Source organism: Dipodomys merriami, unplaced genomic scaffold, assembly GCF_024711535.1.
Source record: "Dipodomys merriami isolate MVZ:Mamm:240054 unplaced genomic scaffold, mDipMer1.0.p SCAF_28, whole genome shotgun sequence".
Classification (NCBI taxonomy): Eukaryota; Metazoa; Chordata; class Mammalia; order Rodentia; family Heteromyidae; genus Dipodomys; species Dipodomys merriami.
In genome coordinates this window covers 14646537-14670602 of record NW_027204270.1, presented here as the reverse complement: position 1 = coordinate 14670602, position 24066 = coordinate 14646537, and the positions used below count along the sequence as shown (strand labels likewise).

Below are 24066 nucleotides of genomic sequence, written 5' to 3'. Positions count from 1 at the left end.
GGACTTTCCTGCCCAGGCTGGCTTTGAACCATGATCCTCACTCAGATCTCAGCTTCCAAGTAGCTAGGATTACAGGCGTGAGCCACCATCACCCAGCTAGGCTTGTAGTTTTTGACCAGGATAGGAATCCCTGCTCTATCTAGCCTGCCCTTAAAGTGAACTGTGCTTTCCATGGTAGCTAAGCAGCAAAGGTGACTCAAGTCTTACTTTCTAGATAATAAGCTACACAGATAATCACATCTTTTGGGATAAATTAATTCTCTTAATTTAAAAATCTTATCAGGAATATGACGAATTAGCTGAAACACAAGGAAAACTAGAAGAAAAACTTCAAGAATTAGAAGCCAATCCTCCAAGGTATGGAAAACCAAACAGAGATTGCTTTGTTCTTTTTGTGTTAAATTGAGATGAAAGTATATTTAGTGAATGGGAAATATCTGTGGACATAGGGCTACCTGTCAGGTTTATAAATCCTCTACTTTTATGTTTTAATGTGAAAGAGTATCCTTGCATCTAAACAGACAGTCTTTGATATTTGATATTTGGGTAAAGATGTAACAGATGGAAATTGTCTTAACTATGGTTTAAAAAAAAAGATGTTGCTTTAAATATTCCTAATTCCTGAGACTGGAAACACATTATGCTCAGTTCATTGGAGTTCAGGAGGTAACTGCTGTTCCATGTGTGCCTGTTCTACATTCTATCATCAGAAACACTGATGCTTCTCCTTGTAATTAAATCTGCACTTTATTTAAAATAGAACACGGGAAGTGGTGCTGTGGCACAAATTGGTAGAGTACTAGCCTTGAGTGCTGGCCCTGATTTCAAGCACCAGAACCAACAAATAAAGTAGAAGATAGACTTTCACAGAAACTTTTTTTTTGGGGGGGGGGGGCGGGGGGTCTGGTTGTGGGGCCTGAACGCTGGGCCTGGGTGCTGTCCCTCAGCTCTTCAGCTCAAGGCTAGCACTCTACCACTTGAGCCACAGCACCACTTCCGGCTTTTTTCTTTTTGCTTATGTGGTGCTGAGGAATCGAACCCAGGACCTCATGCATGCAAGGCAAGTGCTCTACCACTGAGCTACCTTCCCAGCTCCATCACAGAAACTTTTATAATGCAAGAAGACTTAGTATGAAGAAATGTTTTTATTTTTCCAATAAATGAAGTCCCGCTGTAGTTTGTTTTCCTAACTGAGGTGAGGTTGGCACTGCTGTAGGCACTAGGCATGAAACAGTAGGAGTCTACTTTGTGACTTCAAATTTCTTTACATAAGGTACAGTCCTTATGCCTAACTTACATTCCAGTGTACCAGCTCATTGAGAATAGCAGTAATGGTTTTGTTAACTCTGTACTTTCTTGTTCTTATTTTTTCAGTGATGTGTATCTCTCATCAAGAGACAGACAAATACTTGATTGGCATTTTGCAAATCTTGAATTTGCTAATGCCACACCTCTTTCTACCCTGTCCCTCAAACATTGGGATCAGGTAACAAGCCTTTATCATTTATTATTTACAGATACCCAAGAGTGCTCTTTAATAAGAGAAGAGTGTGTGTGTGTGTGTGTGTGTGTGTGTTGTTAGAAGATACTGTCTACTGTATATAACACACTTTATCCATTTTAAGCAAACAATTCAATGACTTGCGAGACTTAGTCAGGAGCCAGGAGTCAGGACATAGAACATTTCCATCATCCTGTAGTTTTCTCTTTTTTTCCTTTGCAATGAATCCCTCATGCTTTGGCTCCAGGCACTCTAGCTTCATTCCACAGTTTCATTCTTGGTACAGTATGTAACCTTCTGCCTGTGACTGTGACTGACTCAGCACAAAGCTGCTGTCATAGATTGCTTAACCATTTGCTGGTATGCTGATGCGCAAATGAATAAATAGTTCTTTCTGGATTTTTAGCTATTAATGAAGTTACTAGAATGTGTATGTCTTTTGTGAATACCTTGGAATAGAATTGCTAGATGTTATGGAAAGATTTTTTTTTTTTTTCCTGAAGCTAGAACTCGGAGCCTGGATACTGTCCCTGAGTGAGCTTCTCTGTGCTCAAGGCTAGCACTACTACTTGAGCCACAGCACTACTTCTGGCATTTTCTGTGTAGGTGGTACTGAAGGATTGAGCCCAGGGCTTCATGCATACTAGGCAAGCACTCTACCACTAAGCCACATTCCCAGTCAGAAAGTAGTTTCTAAACTGCATTCATTTGCTTCACTTCTGCACCAGAATGTAGTAATAAAACATTAGCCATTCCAGTGGGTGGAGCAGGGCTTACGCCTCACATGGAGACACATCTCCCATGTGCTTACTGGCTCTTGTGGAAATGTCTGTTCACACTTCTTGCCCATTTAAAAAAAAAAAAAAAATCTAGTTGTAGCTGGCACCAGTGACTCAGGCCTGTAATCCTAGCTACTCTGGAGACTGAAATCTGAGAATTGAGGTTCAAAACCAGCCTAAGCAGACAAATCCAAGAGACTCTTAAAGCAGGAGAACCAAGCAAGAATCTAAGGCCCTAAGTTCATGCCCCAGCACAGGCACCAAAAAAAGAAAGGGGAAAGAAAAAAAAGCACCTAAGCTTGATTGTTTATAGTCTTGTTTGCTAAATTGTAAATAGCTTATTAAATCCTTTAAATTCTGGCCAGAAGTCTGCTGTTATATTTATGTTATACAAAAATTGTCTTAGCGCTGGGAAGTTGGCTCACTTGCATGCTCAAGGCCCTGGGTTCGATTCCTCAGCACCACATAAGCAAAAAGAAAAAAGCCAGAAGTGGTTCTGTGGCTCAAGTGGTAGAGTGCTAGCCTTGAGCTGAGGGACAGTGCCCAGGCCCAGAGTTCAGGCCCCACGACCTGACCCCCCTCCTCCCCCCCCAAAAAAAAATTGTCTTGTAGGGCTGGGATATAGCTCAGTGGCAAAGTGCTTGGCTAGCAACTGTAACATTGTGGGGTCAATCCCCAGTACCAAAAAAGAGTGTGTGTGTGTGCATGTGTGCGTGCGTGCGTGTGATCTGCTGGGTGCTGGAGGCTCCGGCCTGTAATCCTCACTACTCGGGAGACTGAGATCTGACCATTGAGGTTCAACGTTAGCCTGGACAGGAAAGTCCACGAGACTCATCTCTAGTTAGCCACAAGAAAACTGGAAGTGGAGCTGTGGCTCAAAATGGTTGAGCAGGGGGCTGGGAAGGTGGCTAAGTGGTAGAGTGCTTGCCTTGCATGCATGAGGCCCTGGGTTCGATTCCTCAGCACCACATAAGCAAAAAGAAAAAAGCCGGAAGTGGCGCTGTGGCTCAAGTGGTCGAGCACTAGGCCTTGAGCTGAAGAGCTGAGGGACAGCGCCCAGGCCCAGAGTTCAGGCCCATGACCGGACCCCAAAAAAAAAAAAAGGTTGAGCACTAGCCTTGAGCAAAGAGTTCAGGAACAGTGCCCAGGTGCTGAGTTTGAGCCCCATGACCACAAAAAAGTTCACAGCACTATTGGAACCCACTGCATGCCAGCAGTGGACGCCTGTAATTCTAGCTATTTAGGAGGCTGAGATCTGAGGATCAAGGTTTAAAGCCAGCCAGGACAGGAAAGTGTCCTCAGGGACACTTTCGAACCCAGGGCCTCATGCATGCAAGGCAAGCTCTACCACTGAGCCACCTTCCCAACCCATGTTTTTGTTTTTGTTTTCCTTTCAGTGCTGTTCTTAAACTTTTTTTCTTTTTTGGTCCTGGGGCTTGAACTCTAGGTCTGGGCACTGTCTGAGCCTCTTTGTATTCAAGGCTAGGGCTCTACCACTTGGGAAACAGCACCCCTTCTTCTGTCTCCTTTGAGTAATTACTTGAGGATAAGAGTCCATGGGAACTTTTCTGCCTGGGCTGGCTTCAAACTGCCAACCTCGGATCTCAGCCTCAAGTAGCTAGGATTATAGGCATGGCCACCAGCACCCAGCTTCCTTGAGCTTTTATGCTCAAGGCTGGCAGTCTACCACTTAAGCCACAGCTCCACTTCTGGCTTTTTGGGTGCTTAATTAGAGATAAGAGTCTCACAGACTTTCTTTACCTGGACTGACTTCAAACCAAGATCCTTAGATATCAGTCTCCTGAATAGCTAGGAATACAGGTGTGAGCCACCAGCACCATCTGTTTTGGATTTTTTACTCATCATCACTATTATTATTACTTGGTGGTGGTTCTAGGATTGTTCCCAGGGCCTCGAGCATGCTCAACACAGACAACCACTAAGCTACAATTTCAACCCCATGTTTATTCTTCTTATATCCTTATCTTATATCTTCTTATATCCTTATCTGTGTTCACAAAGATTTTCTCCCATGTTTTGTGAGTTTAGCTCTTAGCTGTAGTCAGCTCTTGAGCTGACTTCTGTGTATAGTGAGAGGTTAGATAGTCCCCATCTTTTTCCATTTCAGCACAGTGTCTTCTTTTGTCTTCCATTGGTCTTGTAAATGTGCATCTATAGACGAGCACAAAAGCTCAGAAATAGCACCCAGGCTTTGAGTTCAACAACTTTGTTCATTATTGAAATGTTTTTGTTTATTTGCTTGCTTCCCCTATTTTCAGGTCTTTTGTTGTTTGTTTTGTTGTTGTTGTTGTTGTTGTTTGTCGGTCATAGGGCTTGAACTCTGGGTCTGGGGGCTGTCCCTTAGCTCTTCAGCTCAAGGCTAGTGTGCTCTACCACTGGAACCACAGCACCACTTCCTATTTTCTGGTGGTTAATTGGAGATAAGAGTCTCATAGCCTTTCCTCCCCGGGCTGGCTTTGAACCACGATCCTCAGGTCTCAGCCTCCTGAGTAATTAGGATTACAGCGTGAACTTGGCTTTCAAGTCTTTTGTATTTTCACACACACAAAAAAAATAGAATTATCTTGTCAATTTCTTTAAAAAAAACTTCCTGGGTTTCTTATTAAGCTGTTAATACAGGCGTATCAAATTGCCAAACTCAGAGTCCCTGGTATGCTGGACTTTGTTTTTTTGTGGTTTTTTTGTTTTTTTGTTTTTTGTTTTTTGTTTTTTGTTTTTGTCGTGGGGCCTGAACTCTGGGCCTAGGCACTGTCCCTCAGCTTTTCAGCTCAAGGCTAGCGCTCTACCACTTGAGCCACAGCACCATTTCCAGGTTTTTTTTTTTTTTTTTTTTTTTTTTTTTGTCGGTCGTGGGGCTTGAACTCTGGGCCTGGGCGTTGTCCCTTAGCTCTTCAGCTCAAGGCGAGCGCTCTACCACTTGAGCTACAGCGCCACTTCCGGTTTTCTGGTGGTTTTATTGGAGATAGGAGTCTCACGGTCTCTCCTGCCCGGGCTGGCTTTGAACCGCGATCCTCACATCTCAGCCTCCTGAGTAGCTAGGATTACAGGCGTGAGCCACCAGCGCCCGGCACCATTTCCAGGTTTTTCTGTTTATGTGGTGCTGAGGAATCGAACCCAGGGCCTCATGCATACAAGGCAAGCACTCTACCACTGAGCCACTTTCCCAGCCCCTGGACTTTATGTTAAATGTGCTTTCAATGTAATTTTTTTTTTTCTTGGAGGTACTGGGCTATGAGCAGAAAAGCCCATGAGATTTCATCTCCAGTTAATTAGCACAAAACAGGGTTGGAAGTGTGGTTCAAGTGATAGAGTTACAACTGAACAGCTACAAGACCCTGAGATGAAACTCCCATTACTAGCAACAAAAAAGGTTTTCTTTATAGAAAAATCTTATGGTAAATTCAAATGAATAGGCTGATTTGGGGGGGGGGGAGTTCTTCTAGCCCAAATGTTGCTTGCATTATCTGAATTATCTTGGGCCTCCCTTCATAATCCTGGGTTGCTTTCACCTAGTTGGTGAAATTTTGGAAATTTTCTTCAACTTCAAAATCTGTAAGTTTTAAAAATAAAATCAGATTTTGCTCTTAGGTAAATGAAAATGTAACTAGGATAGTAAATCTGTTATTTCAACGGATGTCTATTGCTTTCTGATCATATATGTTTCCACACCCCTCCCCTAATCTGTGAATTTATGTGGTACTGTGCTGATGAAAACTTAAGGGAAAACAAAAGTCCTTTAATCCCACTTCCCATAGATTAGCAGCTAAAGTTGAATTGTGAATAATTTCCTTAGTTACTGTCTCTTTCTACAAATTTGGGGTTTTGGTAGAATTAATGTTTGAACTCAAAACCTCAAACTTCATAGTTCATTCTGCCACTGAACCACATTTCTAGCTTTTTTTTTGCATTGATTATTATTTATTTTTGGTTTAGGCAGTTACTAGAGCTTAGACTTGGGTTGCATTTCTGGCCCATCTTTTTTGCAAGTTATTCGAAAGATGAACCCTGAGATCTTATAGAACTGAGCCTCCTAAGTTTTTAGCTAGGATTATAGGCCTGTCAGCCTGATTATTTCTGAGAAAAGGTCTTGCTTCCTGCCTGGAACTGTGCCTATTTTATGCTTATAAGGCAAGCAACTCCTCCCATTGTACCTGGGATTGATTGGGTGAATGCCACCATATCCAATTATGGGCATGAAATGGTCTTGAAAACTTAAGTGTTTAAGCTGTCCTCAAACAACGATCCTTGTCTCATCCTCCTAAATAGCTACGATTGCAGGCATCTGTCATCAATGCCCAGCTAAGCTTATATTCTTCCAACAATCATACAGAACTCAGTGCAGATAGCAATGATGAATGTGGAAATAGACCCTTTTCTTTCCTTGTTAGGACGATGACTTTGAATTTACTGGCAGCCACCTGACAGTGAGGAATGGGTACTCATGTGTGCCTGTGGCTTTGGCTGAAGGCCTAGATATTAAGCTGAATACAGCAGTTCGACAGGTCCGCTACACCGCTTCAGGTATGTGACTATTTTACAGGTAAGGCAGATCCTTATCTGTTAAGACTGCACCAAGACTGTGAGGGATAGTTCCTTGTCAAGCATTAGGTAAACCGTAGCTCCTAAATAAAAACTTGGGTCTGTGGAGGTATTATAAATGAAAAAATTAGCAGGCAATGGAGAACAGTTGAGTGTAACCAAGGTCACATCCCAGAGTTCTGCAGCCACAGGAAATGGCCATGTACTGAGCTCTTACACACCTCAAAATAGTTTTTGATAGTGTATTATATGCATACAATTACATAAGCATTCATTTGAGATTAAATCAATGCCATTCACTTCTGAGGCCAGCCTTGAGCACACTTTTTGACAAGCTTAGCCCCATGGTGCATTCTCTCAAGACAAGGCCACACCACAGTGGGAGGCCATGCATATGTGGTCTGTGCGAGTCCTCAGGACCCATTCTTCAATCCTTGTGCAGCTAGTCTGTGGGCAAGTCATTGGTTCACTTGGGATGTTGCTGTAAGTTACTTAACACTTTGAGAGAAGCAAGAACTCAGCAGAGTTTGGCCTTTGTCCTGGCCATTGTAACCTGTGCAGCCTTACACTCAGCTCTCCTGGTGATTTTTTTGGTGATGGTAGGGGGGAGGTACCAGTCCTGAGGCTTGAACTCAGGGCTTGGGCACTGTCCCTCTTTTGTGTTCAAGGCTAACATTCTACCACTTGAGCTTTTGGTTAATTAGAGATAAAAGTTCCACAGGCTTTACTGCCCAAGTTGGCTTTAAACTGTGGTTCTTAGATCTTAGCCTCCTGAGTAGCTAGGACGACAGTCATGAGCGCCCAGACTGTTTTCTTTGTTTTGGGGTTTTTTTTTTTGTTTTGTTTTGTTTTTTGGGTCCGGTCGTGGGGCCTGAACTCTGGGCCTGGGCACTGTCCCTCAGCTCTTCAGCTCAAGGCTAGCACTCTACCACTTGAGCCACAGCGCCACTTCCGGCTTTTTTCTTTTTGCTTATATGGTGCTAAGGAATCGAACCCAGGGCCTCAGGCATGCAAGTCAAGCGCTCTACCACTGAGCCACCTTCCCAGCCCCCCAGACTGTTTTCTTATCTGAAAGGAAAATAGTATCATGTATAAATAGATCCATGCATAAACTAGAAGAAACAGCCTGTTGACTCCAAGCGCTTGGTGCTCTCTGCCCCCTTGATTCCACCTTTAGCCCCAATCAAGTCTCTTCTCACCACCCTCTCCAGGATGTGAAGTGATCGCTGTGAATACGCGCTCCACCAGTCAGACCTTTATTTATAAGTGTGATGCGGTTCTCTGTACCCTCCCCCTGGGTGTGTTGAAGCAGCAGCCACCAGCTGTACAGTTTGTGCCACCTCTTCCTGAGTGGAAAACATCTGCAGTCCAAAGGATGGGATTTGGCAACCTTAACAAGGTGACATGCTCCAGGCCTTCCCTGTGTGCCCTCCTCACCGTAGAGACGAGACCTCTTTGTATAGCCGTGTTTGCCTGTGCTCTCAGCCATCTAGGATCCCAAGCCATAGTCCTAGCAGTTTGGATGCTCCAAATATGTTCACTTTTAAAAACCCAAACCTACAAAATTATAGAGTCAAAAATGTCATCCTAAAGAATACATTTATAATAATTTCTGAGCTGCATCAGAAGTCAGTTTGTGGTGCTAGTAGTCAGAGGAGCCATGATCTGAGACCCAGCACCACTCACCGCCCCCCTTCTTGTGACAGGTGGTGCTGTGTTTTGACCGGGTGTTCTGGGACCCAAGTGTTAATCTGTTCGGGCATGTTGGCAGCACAACTGCCAGCCGGGGCGAGCTCTTTCTCTTCTGGAACTTGTACAAAGGTAACAACCGCTTCCTAGTTTCCATATCCTTACGGGAACCTAAGAGGAATAGTTAGGGTTTTCTCAAGTATGTATATCTTTTTCATTAACTCAATGGCAATTTCTAAAATCCTTTTGCAGTGTTGAGAGCACACAATCACATTTGCTGGGAGGGACAGGCTGAGGGAATCTTGCTAGAAGGGGAGGGGGATGTTCTTCGTTCTCAAATTCACTTGCCCTGGAACCTTTGATCACTTCCCTTCAATGGTAGTTTCACATCCTTGTCCTGTTCAGTTATGTTCTTGTCACTGGTCTGCTTGTAATTCTGTATCCCACCTCACTCCAAGAAAAGAATGCAACACAGACACTGCACAGGGCGTGCCCTTGACAGCAGGGCCACAGGCAGGGCATGCCCTAGACCACAAGGCCTCATCGCTGGCGTACTTTGCCTCCTCACCGGCTCCCTGTCGCTGCTGCTTGAAGTGAACAGCCAGGCCTCTGACTCCACAGAGAAGGTGCTTTGTTCCTGCACGGTGCACACAGAGGCTCAGGGCTTTTGTCCATCCAAGCCATGAGATCGTGGCAGTGTCAGCCTTGTGGTGTACTGCTCCCCCTCTGCTCACTCCTCAGCACCTGGCACACTGTGCCCTTAAAATCCTAGGCCTGTGTCCTTAAATCCTGTGCCTGCTGTGTACTGCCTGAAGGCAAGTATTATGGCCTGGACCCAAACCACTTTTTCTTCACTTTTCCCAACTTGGCTTTCTCTACTTAGCTTTAAAGTCTTGGTACTCAGTTGGTAGTATTTGAAAGTGACCTTTCAGGACATGGACCTTATGCTTCAGATCTGAATTGTCTTGCTAGTTTAGTTTTTTCGGGGGTGTGGTGGGGGTGGTCTGTCAAGGCTTGAATTCAGGGCTTGGGTGCTGCCCTTGAGCTTTTGTGCTCAAGGCTACCCTTTACCACTTTGAGCCACAGCTCCACTTCTGGTTTTCTGGTGGTTAATTGAGATAAGAGACTCTCTGACTTTCCTGCCCAGAATGGCTTCTAACTGCGATCCTCAGATCTCAGCCTCCTATGTATTTAGGATTACAGGCATGAGCCACCAGCACCCAGCTTCCAGTTATCTTCTGTTGAGGGCTATGTTCTATGGTGTTCATTCCAAGCAGCACAGTGCCTGAGCCCACACCTTATCACTCAGAGAGAGTTCAAAAACAACTTGATTTCCACCATTTGTCAGATGTTACAGGACTGAGGTGTGGCTTGGCAGGTTCTTGAGAAATCTGGAGGGAAACCCTGGATCATCCTTTGTCTCCCCAGCTCCCATCCTGTTAGCCCTGGTGGCAGGAGAAGCTGCTGGCATCATGGAGAACATAAGCGATGATGTGATCGTTGGCCGGTGTCTAGCCATTCTCAAAGGGATTTTTGGTAGCAGTGCCGTGCCCCAGGTAAGGTGGAGCACACACAGGGATCTGGTGTCTTACTAAACCAGTATGTGGCTTATTTGATGTTTGCAGCCTAAGTTCTTGGTCAGAACAAAATCGGAATACATAAAAGATTCATTATGGAGAAGTTGTACATGCTGTGTTTATAGAATTCTAATGTTTAGAATTAGTACCCTACAGTATGGTGGAACATGCCAATAATCCCAACTACTAGGGAAGTGAAGGTAGGATAATATAGTCCCAGGCTGGCTCCAGGACAAAACAACAGTGAGTCTAGCCGGCACCGATGGCTCACACCTGTAATCCTAACTACTCAGGAGGCTGAGATCTGAGGATTGTGGTTCAAAGCCAGCCCAGGCAAGAAAGTGCATGAGAGTCTTATCTCCAATAAACCACTCAGAAAACCAGAAGTGGCACTGTGGCTCATGTGGTAGAGCACAGTCTTGAGCTGAAGAGCTGAGAGACAGCGCCCAGGCCCAGAGTTCAAGCCCCACAACCAACAACAACAACAAAACCCCTACCTGAAAAGGCAAAAAAAGGGCTAGGGGCATGATTCACAGAGCAGAGTGCCTACAAGACCTTGAGGCCAAACCCCAGTATATCAAGAGAAGGGAATAAAGTCCTCCAAACAGGAGCTGGACCACTGCTAGCTGTGTTTCTGTCAAGTTATTCCTTCTTTTAGATAGAGTAACCAAACTCCAGCAAAAAGCTCTGAAGATGATCTCTTTTAAAGTCCTTTAGCCCTTGTTTTTTTGAAGGGAGACATTAATGGTCCCTATGAATTTGTAGGAGAAGGAAGGTCAAACGCACTGTAGGTCTCTGGATTCATAAACAAGAAGGCATGGTGGAGTGTGGTCTTTTTTTGGTTCAGTTCATGGTAAAGCAGGGGTATCCATCACCTGGCTCCCAGTGTTGCCCAGACTACTGCTGGTCTGTCCTGGTGTCAATAATGACTTTATTCCTGATCTTTCCTTTAGCCCAAGGAAACTGTGGTGTCTCGTTGGCGTGCTGATCCCTGGGCCCGGGGCTCCTATTCTTATGTAGCTGCAGGATCATCTGGAAATGACTATGATTTAATGGCTCAGCCAATCACTCCTGGCCCCTCAATTCCAGGTGCCTCCCAGGTGAGAAACTAGAAGAACATCTGTGTCTGTTGGGAAATCTATTTTTTTAGATTTTGGTCATTCTATCATTAGATTCTCAGAGAAACAACCGAAGAGTAAAGGAAGGAGCTATGTTTATGGTAGTTCTGTTTTGGCTCTATAAATCTAACCAGTCTAAATTCACAAGTCAGTAACTTCTTTTTACCTTTAAAAAAAAAAAAAAGCCATGGCTCATGCCTGTAATCCTAAAATACTCAGGAGGCTGAGATCTGAGGATTGCAGTTCAAGGCCAGCCTGGGCAGGAAAGGCCATGAGACTCTTATCTCACTAGAAAACCGGAAGTGGTGCTGTGGCTCAAGTGGTAGAGCACTCACCTTGAGCTGAAGAGCTAAGGGACAGTGCCCAGGCCTGGAGTTCAAGCCCTAGGACCGACAGGGAAACAAAAAATTGTAGCCTCAGAATTTCTAGGGTCTTCGATTATGCTGAAGAGCAGTCAGGGTTCCTCAGCACCCATCAGAGCCTGTGGTCTGCTCTCACCTGAGGGTGAACAGGTAGAGTGGATCCTGCAGCAGCGCTCTATACTTCTGCTCACAGTACTTAGCATCCTCTCCTCCCCTAGCCAGTAAGGCACACTGCCTGAGGTGAAGAAAACTCTAGAATGTGAGATCAGTAAACTGATGAATAACTGGTGCACTTCCTCTTTACTACTGTCAATTTGAGGAAAAATGCTTTCTGGTAAGATTTTGGTAGAATGTAGAAAAGGTAATGAGAGTTAAGGGAGGAAATCAATCCTTCAGGAGCAAAAGGAATTGTCGATTTAAACACAAGACTAAGCTGAGGGCATGGCTCAAGTGGTCTAGAACCTTCCTGTCAAGCTGGAGGATGAGCAAGTTCCAGTATTGAAAAAAAAAAAAAAAAACCACCTGCTGATTTTATTTCCTGAACTAGCCAATCCCTCGACTCTTCTTTGCGGGGGAACATACGATCCGGAACTACCCAGCCACAGTCCATGGTGCTCTCCTGAGTGGGCTTCGAGAAGCAGGAAGGATTGCAGACCAGTTTTTGGGAGCCATGTATACCCTGCCTCGCCAGGCCACTCCAGGTGTCCCTGCACAGCAGTCCCCTAACATGTGAGACAAGTGAATTGGAGAAGGCCAGTGTGTGTTTTGCCATGTAAGCAAAGCTCTTAGCAATACTAGATCCCACGGAGACACTGCCCGCCAGACCTGGGACCTGGGGCTCACCCGCAGCTGACAAGCTCCTGACTTGGTAATCAGGGCTGGCTCCTTTGATTTGACAGCACGGAAGAACTTGTCCGTTCATTTGGAATTGTGTTCATAAAGATGGAGACGAGCAAATTCTTTGGGATGTCTTAGTCTCCTGATGTTTGGTTGGTGGCTCTGTTTTTGTTTTTTTAATATATATTTTGAGAATAAAAGTTCATATAAAAGTTGTTTTCTTTGGGTTGAGTGGTTACTTCTTTGGAAACGCAAGTTTTACCTCAATAATAATATATGCGTTTTCTCCATTTTTAAATTAGAACTGTTTACAAAAGAGTGGGAGGGCTGGGAAGGTAATCAATGGTAGAGCGCTTACCTTGCATGCATGAGGCCCTGGGTTCGATTCCTCAGCACCACATAAGCAAAAAGAAAAAAAGCTGGAAGTGGTGCTGTGGCTCAAGTGATAGAGTGCTAGCCTTGAGCTGAAGAGCTGAGGGACAGCGCCCAGGCCCAGAGTTGAGGTCCCATAACAGACCAAAAAAGAATGGGAGCATAGCTCCCTGGCTTGACTTTTCTGCTAAGATTGATATGTATCAGGAGTGTACCAGGAAACCTTGAGTTTTCGACATAAAACAATTCAAGCCAGGCACTGGTGTTTGCCACCTGTAATCCTAGCTACTCAGGATGCTGAGATCTGAGGATCGTGGTTCAAAGCCAGCCTGAGCAGGAAAGTTCATGAAACTTTGATCTCAGTTACTACCAGAGTGCTAGCAAAAGAGCTCAGGGACAGTGCCCAGGCCCCAAGTCCAAACCCCATGACCCACATAAAACCCCAAACAATTCTGAACAAAGTTGGGCCCCTCTCTGTCAGAGCACTCTGCCTTTATTTCCCATAGTTCCCCCCCCCCCAAAAAAAAAAAAAAAACAACTTGGTTTTGGGTGTTGGGTAGGGTATGAAACTCAGTCTTGTCCATGCTAGAAATCACCTCCAAGTTATACTCAGCCCCTCATGGAGGTTTTTGTTTTGTTTTACCTGTGTTGAACTTGGCTTGGGCACTACTACTGTCCCTGAGCTTTTTTGCTCAAGGCTAGCACTCTACCACTTGAGCTGTTATGGTAGCTAATTAAGAGATGAGGCTCACAGACTTTTTTTCTTTTTGGGTGGGCTGGCTTCAAACCATGGTCCTCAAATCTGTTTCCTGAGTAGGATTGAGACATGAGCCACTGGCCCCATCTCCCCTTGGAAATGTTGGTGGCCAATCTAAAATGGGAGGGGCTTGCCTCTATTGAAAAGGCTCTGAACAAAAGAACCCATTTGTGTGTCTTCTGGTGTGGTGCCTTCCCATTTAGTCAGATTTGCTTCTAAGGCTACTTACGATTACATTTAAGGCCAGCCTAGATCATCTAAAATGTCCCATCTCATGCCCTTTGCTATATAAGGTAAAAATGTCTACAACATGGAGTAGTGTTCCAGGTGCTTCTAGCAAACTATTATTGGCCTACAAATGGATGTGAGTAATCTGCTTTAGGATAACCAGTTCTTCCTTAGAATCCACTGCGGGGGTTGGGGGTTACTGGGGTTTAAACTCAGCAACTTGCTTAGCCCCCTTTACTGCTTGCTGAGCCACACCACCAGGGTTTCTCCCCCGCTCCCCACCTCGAGAAAGACCTTACATTGTGGGATCTGACTTTTTAGTCCTGGAATACGTGACAGCACTAAAAACAGGCATGACTATTCAGGAGGTTGAGATCTGAGCAGGAAAGTCCCTAAGACTCCTAACTCCACTTAAGCACCAAAGAGCTGGAAGTGGAGCTGTGGCTCAAGTGGCAGAGAATGAGCCTACACAAAAGCTCAGGGACAGTGCCCCGAGTTCAAGCCCTAGGACTGCTGTGTACTCTCACATACCCACATACATTGAAAAAAGTGTGACTGATAGGTGGGAGGTACACACAGCAATGCTTTGGAGTACAGCCTCGATCATAATCTCACCTCTGCCATTGTATATTGTTACCTGTGTAGGTTAGTTACTGTGTCTTGTCAGTGGCTGGTGCTTTTCTATGCTTTTTAGTTTTTAAATAAGTTGCATAGGCAGCTTGAGAGAGCAGTGAGCCTGATGACAATAGCAGGCCTGAAATAAACTAGCAAACGCTTCATTCTGACTGGTTCATTTTTACTCTTAACTGGTATTCATATGTGGATCCTTCTCTAGACTAACATTTCTAGTCCTTGCAACATCAACGGCTAGGCATTTTATCTAAAATAGTGAAATATATCAGCTATTACCAATGCAGAGATAACAGAATTGGCACCACTGACACCAAGCAAGTGGAAACGAGGGAGCTTTATTGGTTACATATTGTGCTGCAGAGCCAACAGAGAGCATTAGAGCCGAAGGATACATGCAGACAGGCAGCTTCAACTATACACATGCACCCAAGGAACCCTGAGCCACTGCTCACGGCATTGCCCTGGTTTCCAGAGGCAGGTTCTGGCCTCCTTGGTCCCGTGCTTAGAGCAGGAATGTAGAAGCTGCTGCAGCTAGACTCCAAGGGGTATGGGTGAGGCCTGAGGTCCTGCCCGAGCAAGCAGGTGTGATGGAACAGCCTGATGCCCCCAACACAGGGGCCTAGAATGCATAACAGGTTATTTGAAGGCTATCTTCTTCCTAGCCCTCCCAATCTTTAAAATACAAAAAAATAGACTTTATTCTCTTAAAAATACATTCCATTCTGGGCTGTGAAGCAGCAGGAAATAGGGCCCCTTTCCTATGGTCTTGGTTGAGGTGTATCCCCCACTTGGGGTGGGTACTCAAAAGATAATCCCTAAAAGCAGCTCTTCCAATGCAATCTTTTAGTCACAACAAAGGAAACCACACCAAAAAAAGGGAGCAAGGACCCAGCCTCTGGTCCTGCTCCTTTACTTGGCACTGACCCACTCAATCTAAAGAACTAAGTTGGCCCCAGGATGCCAAGAGCCCGAGGGGCCACCTCCAGCCCATGAGGCGATGACTGGTGTGCAAGCTTGCCTGCGATGAGCTTAAAGTCCTTGGCCCCAAACACTCCTTTAACCCATTCTTTACTGACTCATTGCCACTCAAAAAACCCACTACAGCTTTGTCCACCACCCCTTATAGCTTTCTCTAGTTGTTTTAGAACGAGATTGGCAAGAGACAGTGCCAGGTGGAAGATACCAGCCAGCCCCCGACATACAGCTCTTCCGCAAGTCATGCAGCTCTCTGTAGGTCAGGGCTCCCCAGCTTCACTGGGGGTCCTCCCACAGTGGCACATCTGTTGGCACAATTTAGAGTCGGCCCCAGGCTGCAGAAGAGAAACACGTCATAAAAGTGGGTTTGTTGGCTGGGACCGTGAAAATATTTGGTTTGATTATAGACAACTACTCTATCCCCAGGTCTCCCTGTACTTGGAGGCTTCCTCCAGCATCCCTGATTATGAGGCCCGGGTCCAAATGGTCACACCTTGGTTGCTTTTCAGAAATGTGCCATCTAACTTTGGAATCAGAGCCAGCCTCTAGCCAGCTAATTGAAGCCTGGAGGAACTGAACCTCCAGCCTTCACTTGTTAGTAAAGTTATTCTCTGCAATGCTGAGGACATTTAAAAATAAAAATCTATTTTACAGCGGTTCTAAAATGTGTGCAGATTAGAGACATATTTAACCTGAAGTAATTGTTACAATCAAATCCTATTGCACTCAGATTTCAGCTGCCCCTTATCCACAGAACACTTTAAAGAGTGACGGATATTGTTGGTGCTGCTGAAATGTGTAAAGATCCAGACTTTGGCACCAGGAACTACAGCACCAGATTCTAGGACTCCAACACCCAGAGACAAAAACAATTGGTGAGATCTTTTGAGGCATGGCTTTTGCTTCTATAAGCATGAAAGAGCCCATGGGACCTAGCTTCCTATGTCTTCAGTTGACCGCCCACACACACAGCTCCATTTCCTCTCAACTCTCAGGGTTGCCAACTATAGTGAGAGAATGGCAGGGGCTGTGAGTGGGAGATCTGCAGCATTTTGTGAGCAAGTTTCTGGCCAGCAATCCCGGAGAAACAGCAGAAAGATCTTGAAAGCATCATCTTCAGCTGTCCATGAGGAAAGGCGAGTCACGTGACCATGCCTTTAGCTGGATTGGCAAAGCTTTAGAAAACAGACATTAACAGCAAGACATTCCTGTCCCTGAAGAAGGGAGCACTCTCCACGCCTTGGCAGGATGGCCAAGTCTGATGCAGACAAAGGTGGACGGACACCGGTGCCTAACTGGGGGAGGAGAGCGGCCTTCACAGTCCCGAGGAAGTTCTGAGTCTTCCTGTTACCAGGAATTTCATAGCAGAGGCACAGGAACAGGAGACACACAGATGGTGTGAATGACAGAACCAGCCTGAGATGCGTGGGGTGCTGTGCAAGGCTAGTACCACATGAGCCCGTGGAGGCCCTCCAATCCCCTCACAGACTAGAAACAGAGACCTAGCGAGCCCCTCGGAGTTCTTCCTCATGTGGTGAGAAGTGAGAGACATGGGCAAAGGAGAAAACCTAAGCCCAGAAAGACAGGTGAAGGCAGGAGGGAAAATGCTCCCGAACACAAACCCCTGGCAACACCCTCCAGAAAGGAAGGAGTTCATCACACTGAATGGCAGAAACAGGAACCTGAGGGAGATTGTCCTTACAGGATGTCCGTTTGGAGGAACTCGTGACAGTTGGGGGTACTGGGACACCCATAAGACGACTTAGCGATGGTCAGAGCACAGGGGAGGCAAAGGCCACCGCATCTGTGGCAGCCGTGGGTTCCCTTCTGAACTGAGTGTGCTATGGAAAAGCTGAGCCAAGAACCTAAGGTTCTTAACTTTCCCATGTGGTTGAGAGAAGGAGAACAATTTCTATGTGGCTTTCTAAAACGTTTGCTCGACTCAATTGTATCAATCCGAGGCCCTCAGTGGGCAGCTTCCACCCATCCTCCAGTGAAGTCATCCATTCCATCGTCTACCTGCAGAAACTAGGGGCTGCTGTGTGGGTAAAGTGCAAGGCCTCCTGGGGGGGGGGCATCGTTGTCCAGGAGGGAGCAGTCGCAGTCCATGCCTTTTGCGAAACTATTGCTTGTGGAGTGGCTAAAGGGAATTCACTTGTTCCTGTCTGCTTTCCTCCTTACTGGCCACTTCCTAGAAGGCAGAGTATGCCGGTAAGGCCCAGCTTAGTCTAGGAGTTCCCCAAGGTGGGAGCGATGAAGTCTAGCCACAGGAGCGTGTGCAGGTGAGGCCAGCCGTGTTACTGATGCCCAGGGAGATGCATGGGGCATGTGCACTTCTGGTGCCTTTGGATGGTGAGCAGTGAGCTGGGTGGAGAGGAACGGTGTTAATCCATTGGGCATCTACATGCTCTGCCCCCAGGAACAGGTCAGCCAGGGGGCCGAGGCCGAGAAGTTTCAACCTAAGGGTGGTCTTGTAACCCCTGGGAGGCAGCACAGACCCCTGCTGCCTTCAAAGTCTGAGGAATGGAAGTTAAAGAAGAAATGGACGCTCCCTCTCTGGAGCTGATAGCTGGGAACTGGGAGTGGGTAGCTGAACCCCTGGGGCAAACAAGGAGCCATGTGGATGCGGTGAGGAGACAGAATCAGCATGAGCCACACAGAGAAGAGGCTGCTCCATGATACAGAACCCCACGAAGGAGCAGACAAGAGCGCTCAGGCTACACAGTGGAGAACTGCTACTGGAGGCCACAGCTGTCCACGCTCCTTGGAGATGGGGAGGAGAGGACTCATGCATCAAGGAAGGCTGGGCATGGGTAGTCCAGTCTGTCGTCTCTCGTCCCCTCCAGCCAAATGGCAAAAATTACCAGAGCCACAAAGCCCAGCTTTCTACCAGTCTCCCAGCCAAGGCCTTGTGTGGCCTGGTGAACTGGCTCCAGACCTTTCACAGGGCAGAAGGTGGGGAAGCTGAGAAGCAGGAGCAGAGAGAGACAGCAGCCCGCCCCGGCTTCAGTTCTCCTCGGCACAAGGCCTGGCTGGCCGTAGCCGCTCCTCGGCCCGGATGCGGCCCGGCTCCGGCAGCCCCTGCTTCCCCGGCAGTTCAGGCTGCTCCAAGGAGTTGTGCGCTCGCCTGCACACACCGAGCATGCAGTCCTCACCTTCCTCCTGTACCAACAGTGACAAAGGGAGAGAAGTGAGCAGATGAGGCAGTCCAATGGAAAGAAGACGCCCCCCAACCCCAGGGGCCCTCTCCAACCTGGCGCCACGAGACCCCAGCGTAACTGCAAAGAACAAGTCAGCACCCCTGAAACTCTTTGGAAATCAGGGAGCAACCCCAGTGGACAAGGAAGCGTGCACTCTATCTCACTGGTGGTGTGGGATGGGTCCCTTCAGGAGTGGCCAGCAGCTGGGCCGGGAAGGTGGCTCAGTGGTAGAGCGCTTGCCTTGCATGCATGAGGCCCTGGGTTCGATTCCTCAGCACCACATAAGCAAAAAGAAAAAAGCCAGATGTGGCGCTGTGGCACAAGTGGTAGAGTGCTAGCCTTGATCTGAAGAGCTGAGGGGCAGCGCCCAAGCCCAGAGTTCAGGCCCCACGACCAGACCCCCCCCCCAAAAAAAAAGAGTGGCCAGCAGCTCCCAAGTTGTGTGCATGCAGCTGCACGCGGCGGGGCGCAGGGCAGGAGGGAGTGCGCTAAGAGCAGAGCAGGCGGCTCTTCTTCCTGCCTGGCAACTCCCAACACGCCCCAGGCCTCCCCAAGAGGTCGCGTGGCCGCCCTTCACCCTCAGTTCCTCTCGCATCCCATGCTTCCGGAACCCCAAGACCCCAATCTCTTCCTTCCCCACGCCAATCCTGCAGTACTACCTTTTATTTTATTTTATTTTATTTTAGGTCATGGGGCTTGAAGCACTGTCCCTCAGCTCTAACACTTTGAATCCACTATGCCACTTCCGGTTTTCTGGTGGTCCACTGGAGATAAGAGTCTCACAGACTTTCCTGCCCCAACTGGCTTCCATCCATGATCCTGCGATCTCAGCCTCCTGAGTAGGTTAAGATTACAGGTGTGAGCCACTGCCACACAGCAGAACTGCCTTTTTTAATGTTCTCTGTCTTCTCAAAGAAAATATGGAGCAAAAAATAACAAAAATGAGTAAGAAAGATTGGTTAAGAAGGTGGGAAGTAGATTGGAATCCTGTATTCAAATCTTAGCTCTTACGGTAAGAGTAACACTTGGGGTAAGGATCTACCTCCGGCTTCTACATGTGAAGAATGGGTAACTCCTGCAGGGCGCTGCTGGAGCAAGTGTGAATTAAGTACCTACAGAGACACGCAGGTGCTTCAGGGAACCCGTCACCTACCTTCTCAAAGAAAAGGGGTGCGGATCTGAGACAACCCCTTCCCCAGTCTCTCCAGACACTGTTCTCATTCTGTCTCTCAACTAAGATGGCGGCTCTGGATTCTTGTCCTGTGGTGAGCCACACTAAACCATGTGATGGGATCGCAACAGGCCGGCAGCTAGCTGGGGTGCAGGACAAACAGGGTGCTAGCGGACAAAGTAGGCACAGGTGAGGCCTGCTCTCGGCCTCTACCAGGCCCACAGCTTCCCAGTCCCCTTCACATGGAGAGCGTGGACAAGACAAGCTGGAAGAAAGATCTGAGCTCTGAGAAACCCACCCATGTCTGCCAAGTGCTGCCCAGTGGGCAGTTCCCCCAGTTCAGCCGAGAGAGGGCAAGGAGGGTAGGGGAAGAGGGGGACTCACCAGGCCTGCCGAGTGGCTCCATGCCACAGCCGTGACCGCGTCTCCTGCCCGGTTCCGCCGGGTGAGCACCTCTGACACAGTCAGGCTACTTTGGGTCCTTCTGGAGGAGAGCTCAAGGGCATCGCCCGCATTTCCTACCCTTCGCGAGCCCTGCTCCGAAAGCGAGCCCTGGGGTGGCTCCAGTTCTGAGAAGTCTGTGGACGACCTCTGGGTATAGGCGTTGGGAGCCTCCATGTTTCTTCCTGCTCGAGGCGAGGCATCTTCTGAGGACTTTGGGTCCCGCTTGCTCTTCCAGGCGCTGCGCACGGTCACGTGCCTGGCGTCCGAGGAGCCCACCTCTGAGGGGCCGCTATGGCTTTTCCACCTGATTGTCTCCGCAGAGGAGCTATGGCTATTTCTCTCCACCGGATCCGAGGGCTTGATCAGAATGCTGCTACGAGACACCACCGTTTCCAGCCTTGTCTTTGCGGCGCCATCTCCCACCCTTTCGGCTTCGGCAAGCTGCAAGGTGAGGTCGTGTTTGTGAATGGAGAGCTCAAAAGGGGAACTCACATGGTTGCTACTAGCTGCGAGGTCTGGGGAGCCCACCTGGATGTTGCTGGTGGCTGTGTGCCTCTCCCCGGGGCCGACCCGAGGGTTGCTGTCGGAAGGGTAAATGGTAATGCTGCTGGTCACTGTGTTGGACCCTGGTTTGGAGCCGGGTTTCTGTTTCTCCAACACAGCCTCCGTTCCCGATCCTCCCATGATCTTTTTCACATCCTTATCAATGATAACAGGTTTGATGACTGCTCGGGACCGCAAGGCCTCTCTGGGACTAAAAGGCCTTTGGCTTTTGCCCCCAGCCCCATTGGTGTCCGGGAATTCCGTGGCATTGGTGGAGGGCCTGACAGGTTTCCCAGGTTCATTTTCTACCCCGGCATTGTTTTCATTCTCGAATAGCAAGGTTCTGGCGTCCCCACGGGATCTGGCCTTGTCTCGAGAGCTGGGCGTGAGTTTGGGCTCCGGCTCTGGAGTGATAGTTGTATTGACCAGCTTGGCGGTGACCAGCGATGTCGCGTCCAGGTCGTCATCTGAGTCTGGCTTCCCTCTGCCACTGTACTTGACGACACGACACCGCAGGGCTTCGTGCTGACTACTGTCCTCCGTCACCACGGCTACCGGCTGCTCAGTGCCTTCTCTGTGTGGGGCGGAGAAGCCCTGAAGGATGCTCTCCTGGCTCCTGGAGCTGTAAGGGTACTTTGATAAAATAGGAGCCTTGGCATTGGGAGAATTGGCATCCGCCTCCAGACCATTGGTAGCCTTTTTGCCCTTTGCCAGCCCTTCTGAGGAGGATCTTCGAGATGACGCCAGAGCTCCAACGGTCTTAGAACAGCCAGCGTCTGCGGCCTGAGGCGCCTGACTTCCATTGCCAAGCGCCTGGGCCCTCTTGCCAAAGTGCGCTTCACTAGGGGCATCAGAGGCCTTCTCAGCTCTACTCAAAGTGTCACTGGGAACAGATGCATGAATGGAGTCACCAAACGTCCGCGTTGTCTTCTCTACTTTTCCCTTCAGTCCGCTTTCAGTCCCTGGCTTGGAAGTTCCCTTCCAAACCTTATTGTGCTCCTGAGCGGCGGGGGGGTAGCGGCTGAGCACTGGCGGCTGCTCCCTGGCCTTCTTCCCTTCACCTCGGTCCTCGGTTCTCTTGGTCTCCGAAGTCCCGCTGTCTGCCCCCGAGTTGGAAGCTTTGGCTGCCCTCCTGCTGGCCAGGCTGGGAGAGGAAGCCTGCCTGTTGCTCAAAGAATAGTTTTCATTATTGAGGGCAAAGTCGCGGTTCCGGAGCCTTTCTCGCTTGTGCTGGGGAGACAGCTCCCGAGCCACGTGCCTGGACGCAGGGGCCTCGCCCCCGTGGCCTCTAAACTTAGTCCTCTCATGCCGGCCTTTACTGGCCATGAAAGCTTCTTCCCCTTCCACCTCCCCATTCTCTAACTCTTTCTGCTTCTTGATTTGTAGCTTTATCTCTTCCAATTGACTGGCTAAGATTTTGTTTTTATTTTGCTCACTTAGGTAATTATCCTGAAGGTCATTATTTCTGGCCCTCATTTTCTTAAGCTCTTCTTCCAAAGATTCAAAATGTTTAATTTGGGTCTTAAGTTTCTCAATCTCTTGGTTCAGGTCTTTGACTTTGTTGTCTTCCTGATTCCGGTTCTTCTCGTTTTCGGATTTGTTTCTTGTTTCGTTCTCGGCCTGCTTTAGATAGTCCAGCGCGCCCTTCCTTCTGGACTCCTTACACGGCAGCGTGGACGAGATGCCGTCCTCGATCCGCAGGTCGTTCCTTTCTAGGAGATTAGAGGCGTTCCTTGTGTACTCTCGGCTCATTTTCTTATTCTGCTCCAGTTTTTGAGTGAGCTCTTTTATCAGCCTCTCGTTTTCTTTCTCTTTTTCACTCAAGTACTTTCTCTCACTTACAAAGTTCAGAGTTAAGGATTTCAGTTTCTCCAACTCTGACACCAGGCTCTGCTCCGTTTTATCCAGGCGGTCCTCGGAAGATTCCAGTTCCTTCACTTTGACTCTGAGCATTTCCAGCTCAGAGGAGATTTTCTTGGTCAGATTTCTCTCCTCATTGAGGCTCAGACAAAGCTGAGTGCAGTCATTCTTGCTCCTGCTGAAGGCTTCCTCTAGCTTCTCCAACTCAGCCATTCTTTTCTGCAGCCGTTCAATCTCAGCTTTCAGCTCCCGGGTGAGGTTTTCCTCCTCCTCCAGCTTCTCCTTCATCAGATGACACAGGTCCTCTGCTCTCTTGATCTCTTCATCTTTACCTTCAATCTTCAGCACCCGCTGGCGCAGGACTTCAATCTCAGCCAGCATGCTGGAGTTGCTGCCTTCCGCCTGGATTACTTTGTCCTGGAGATCCAGCAGCTCATCTTCCGCTTTCTGGAGGTTTTTGGTGGCTTCCTCCAACTCATCCAGGCGGCGGCTTAGGCTTTGTAACTTAAACCGCAAGTGGCGGCTGGAGGCTGAATCCTTGTAGCTCGCAAACTCCGCCATGTCTACTACTAGCCACTGTGGGCTCCAGGAGGAATCCAGGTACACTCGAGGGATGAGAAACAGTTACCTTTCTCCTAGCATCCACAATCTTCTTTGACAACTGGAGACCATTATCAGTCTAGAGAAGAAAAGCAGAAGCCTTATCAGTGAGCCAAACCTAAAACCTGCATTTTAGTTCTCATCCGTAATCCTGTGCCAAGAACATAACATGCTGCTCAAATTTGTTGACTGAGGGAGCTTGAATAAACTGGCACAAAATCACAGGTTCTTGATGGACAAAACTGAGCTGATACCAAGTATCACCCTGGCAAAAAAAGAAAAATGTAAAAGGAAGCTCCAATTCCCATGGCAAAGGGTAAGGAAATCTTAACCATCTGCCATCTGCGCAGTCTGAGAGTCATTAACCTTTCCATAATTCATCCAGTCAACTAAGTATGTTTCACTTAACTGCAAAATGAGGATGACACATACCTACTGTATCTCTCCCCAGCACTGTTCTGAGATAATATGGAAAAGCTCTTGACAGCAAAGCTCTAATGAATCCTGAGATCCGTATAAGGAAAAAGTTGTATCTAGAAGCTATTATGACTTAAAAGCAATACAAATTGCTGGGCACCAAGGCCTGGTGCCTGCTTATGATCATAGCTACTCAGGAGGCTGTGATCTGAGAAGCTTGGTTCCAAGTCAGTACAGGCAGACAAACCCAGGAGACTTTTATCTCCAATTAGCCAGCAAAAGAAAATCAGATCAGAAGTAGAAGTGTGGCTCAAATGGTACAGACCCATCCATGAGTAAGAAGTCAGACAATGGTTGGGCCAGTGGCTCACGCATATAATCCTAGCTACTCAGGAGAGGCTGATATCTGAGGATTGCGGTTCAAAGCCAGTCCAGGCAGGAAA

At 47.7% G+C, this 24066-nt stretch overlaps 2 protein-coding genes across 6 annotated transcripts in view; one reads left to right on the top strand and one right to left on the bottom strand.

Moving 5' to 3' along the window:
• The window catches only part of Kdm1a (lysine demethylase 1A), a 70496-nt gene extending 57856 nt beyond the window's left edge, over positions 1–12640 (top strand). For both annotated transcript variants that reach the window (XM_070037670.1, XM_070037671.1), the window contains 8 exons: positions 284–357; positions 1375–1486; positions 6690–6822; positions 8052–8239; positions 8547–8661; positions 9958–10085; positions 11060–11206; positions 12134–12640. In XM_070037670.1, coding sequence (XP_069893771.1) covers positions 284–357; positions 1375–1486; positions 6690–6822; positions 8052–8239; positions 8547–8661; positions 9958–10085; positions 11060–11206; positions 12134–12319 — 1083 coding nt within the window. In that variant the 3' untranslated portion in view covers positions 12320–12640. The remainder of the gene's footprint in view (positions 1–283; positions 358–1374; positions 1487–6689; positions 6823–8051; positions 8240–8546; positions 8662–9957; positions 10086–11059; positions 11207–12133) is intronic.
• Positions 12641–14729: 2089 nt separating this feature from the next.
• Luzp1 (leucine zipper protein 1) overlaps positions 14730–24066 on the bottom strand; it is a 63919-nt gene continuing 54582 nt past the window's right edge. For all 4 annotated transcript variants that reach the window (XM_070037666.1, XM_070037667.1, XM_070037668.1 and 1 more), the window contains 2 exons: positions 20144–23285; positions 14730–18550 (listed from right to left, as the gene is read on the bottom strand). In XM_070037666.1, the coding sequence (XP_069893767.1) occupies positions 18395–18550; positions 20144–23167 (3180 nt within the window). In that variant the 5' untranslated portion in view covers positions 23168–23285 and the 3' untranslated portion in view covers positions 14730–18394. The remainder of the gene's footprint in view (positions 18551–20143; positions 23286–24066) is intronic.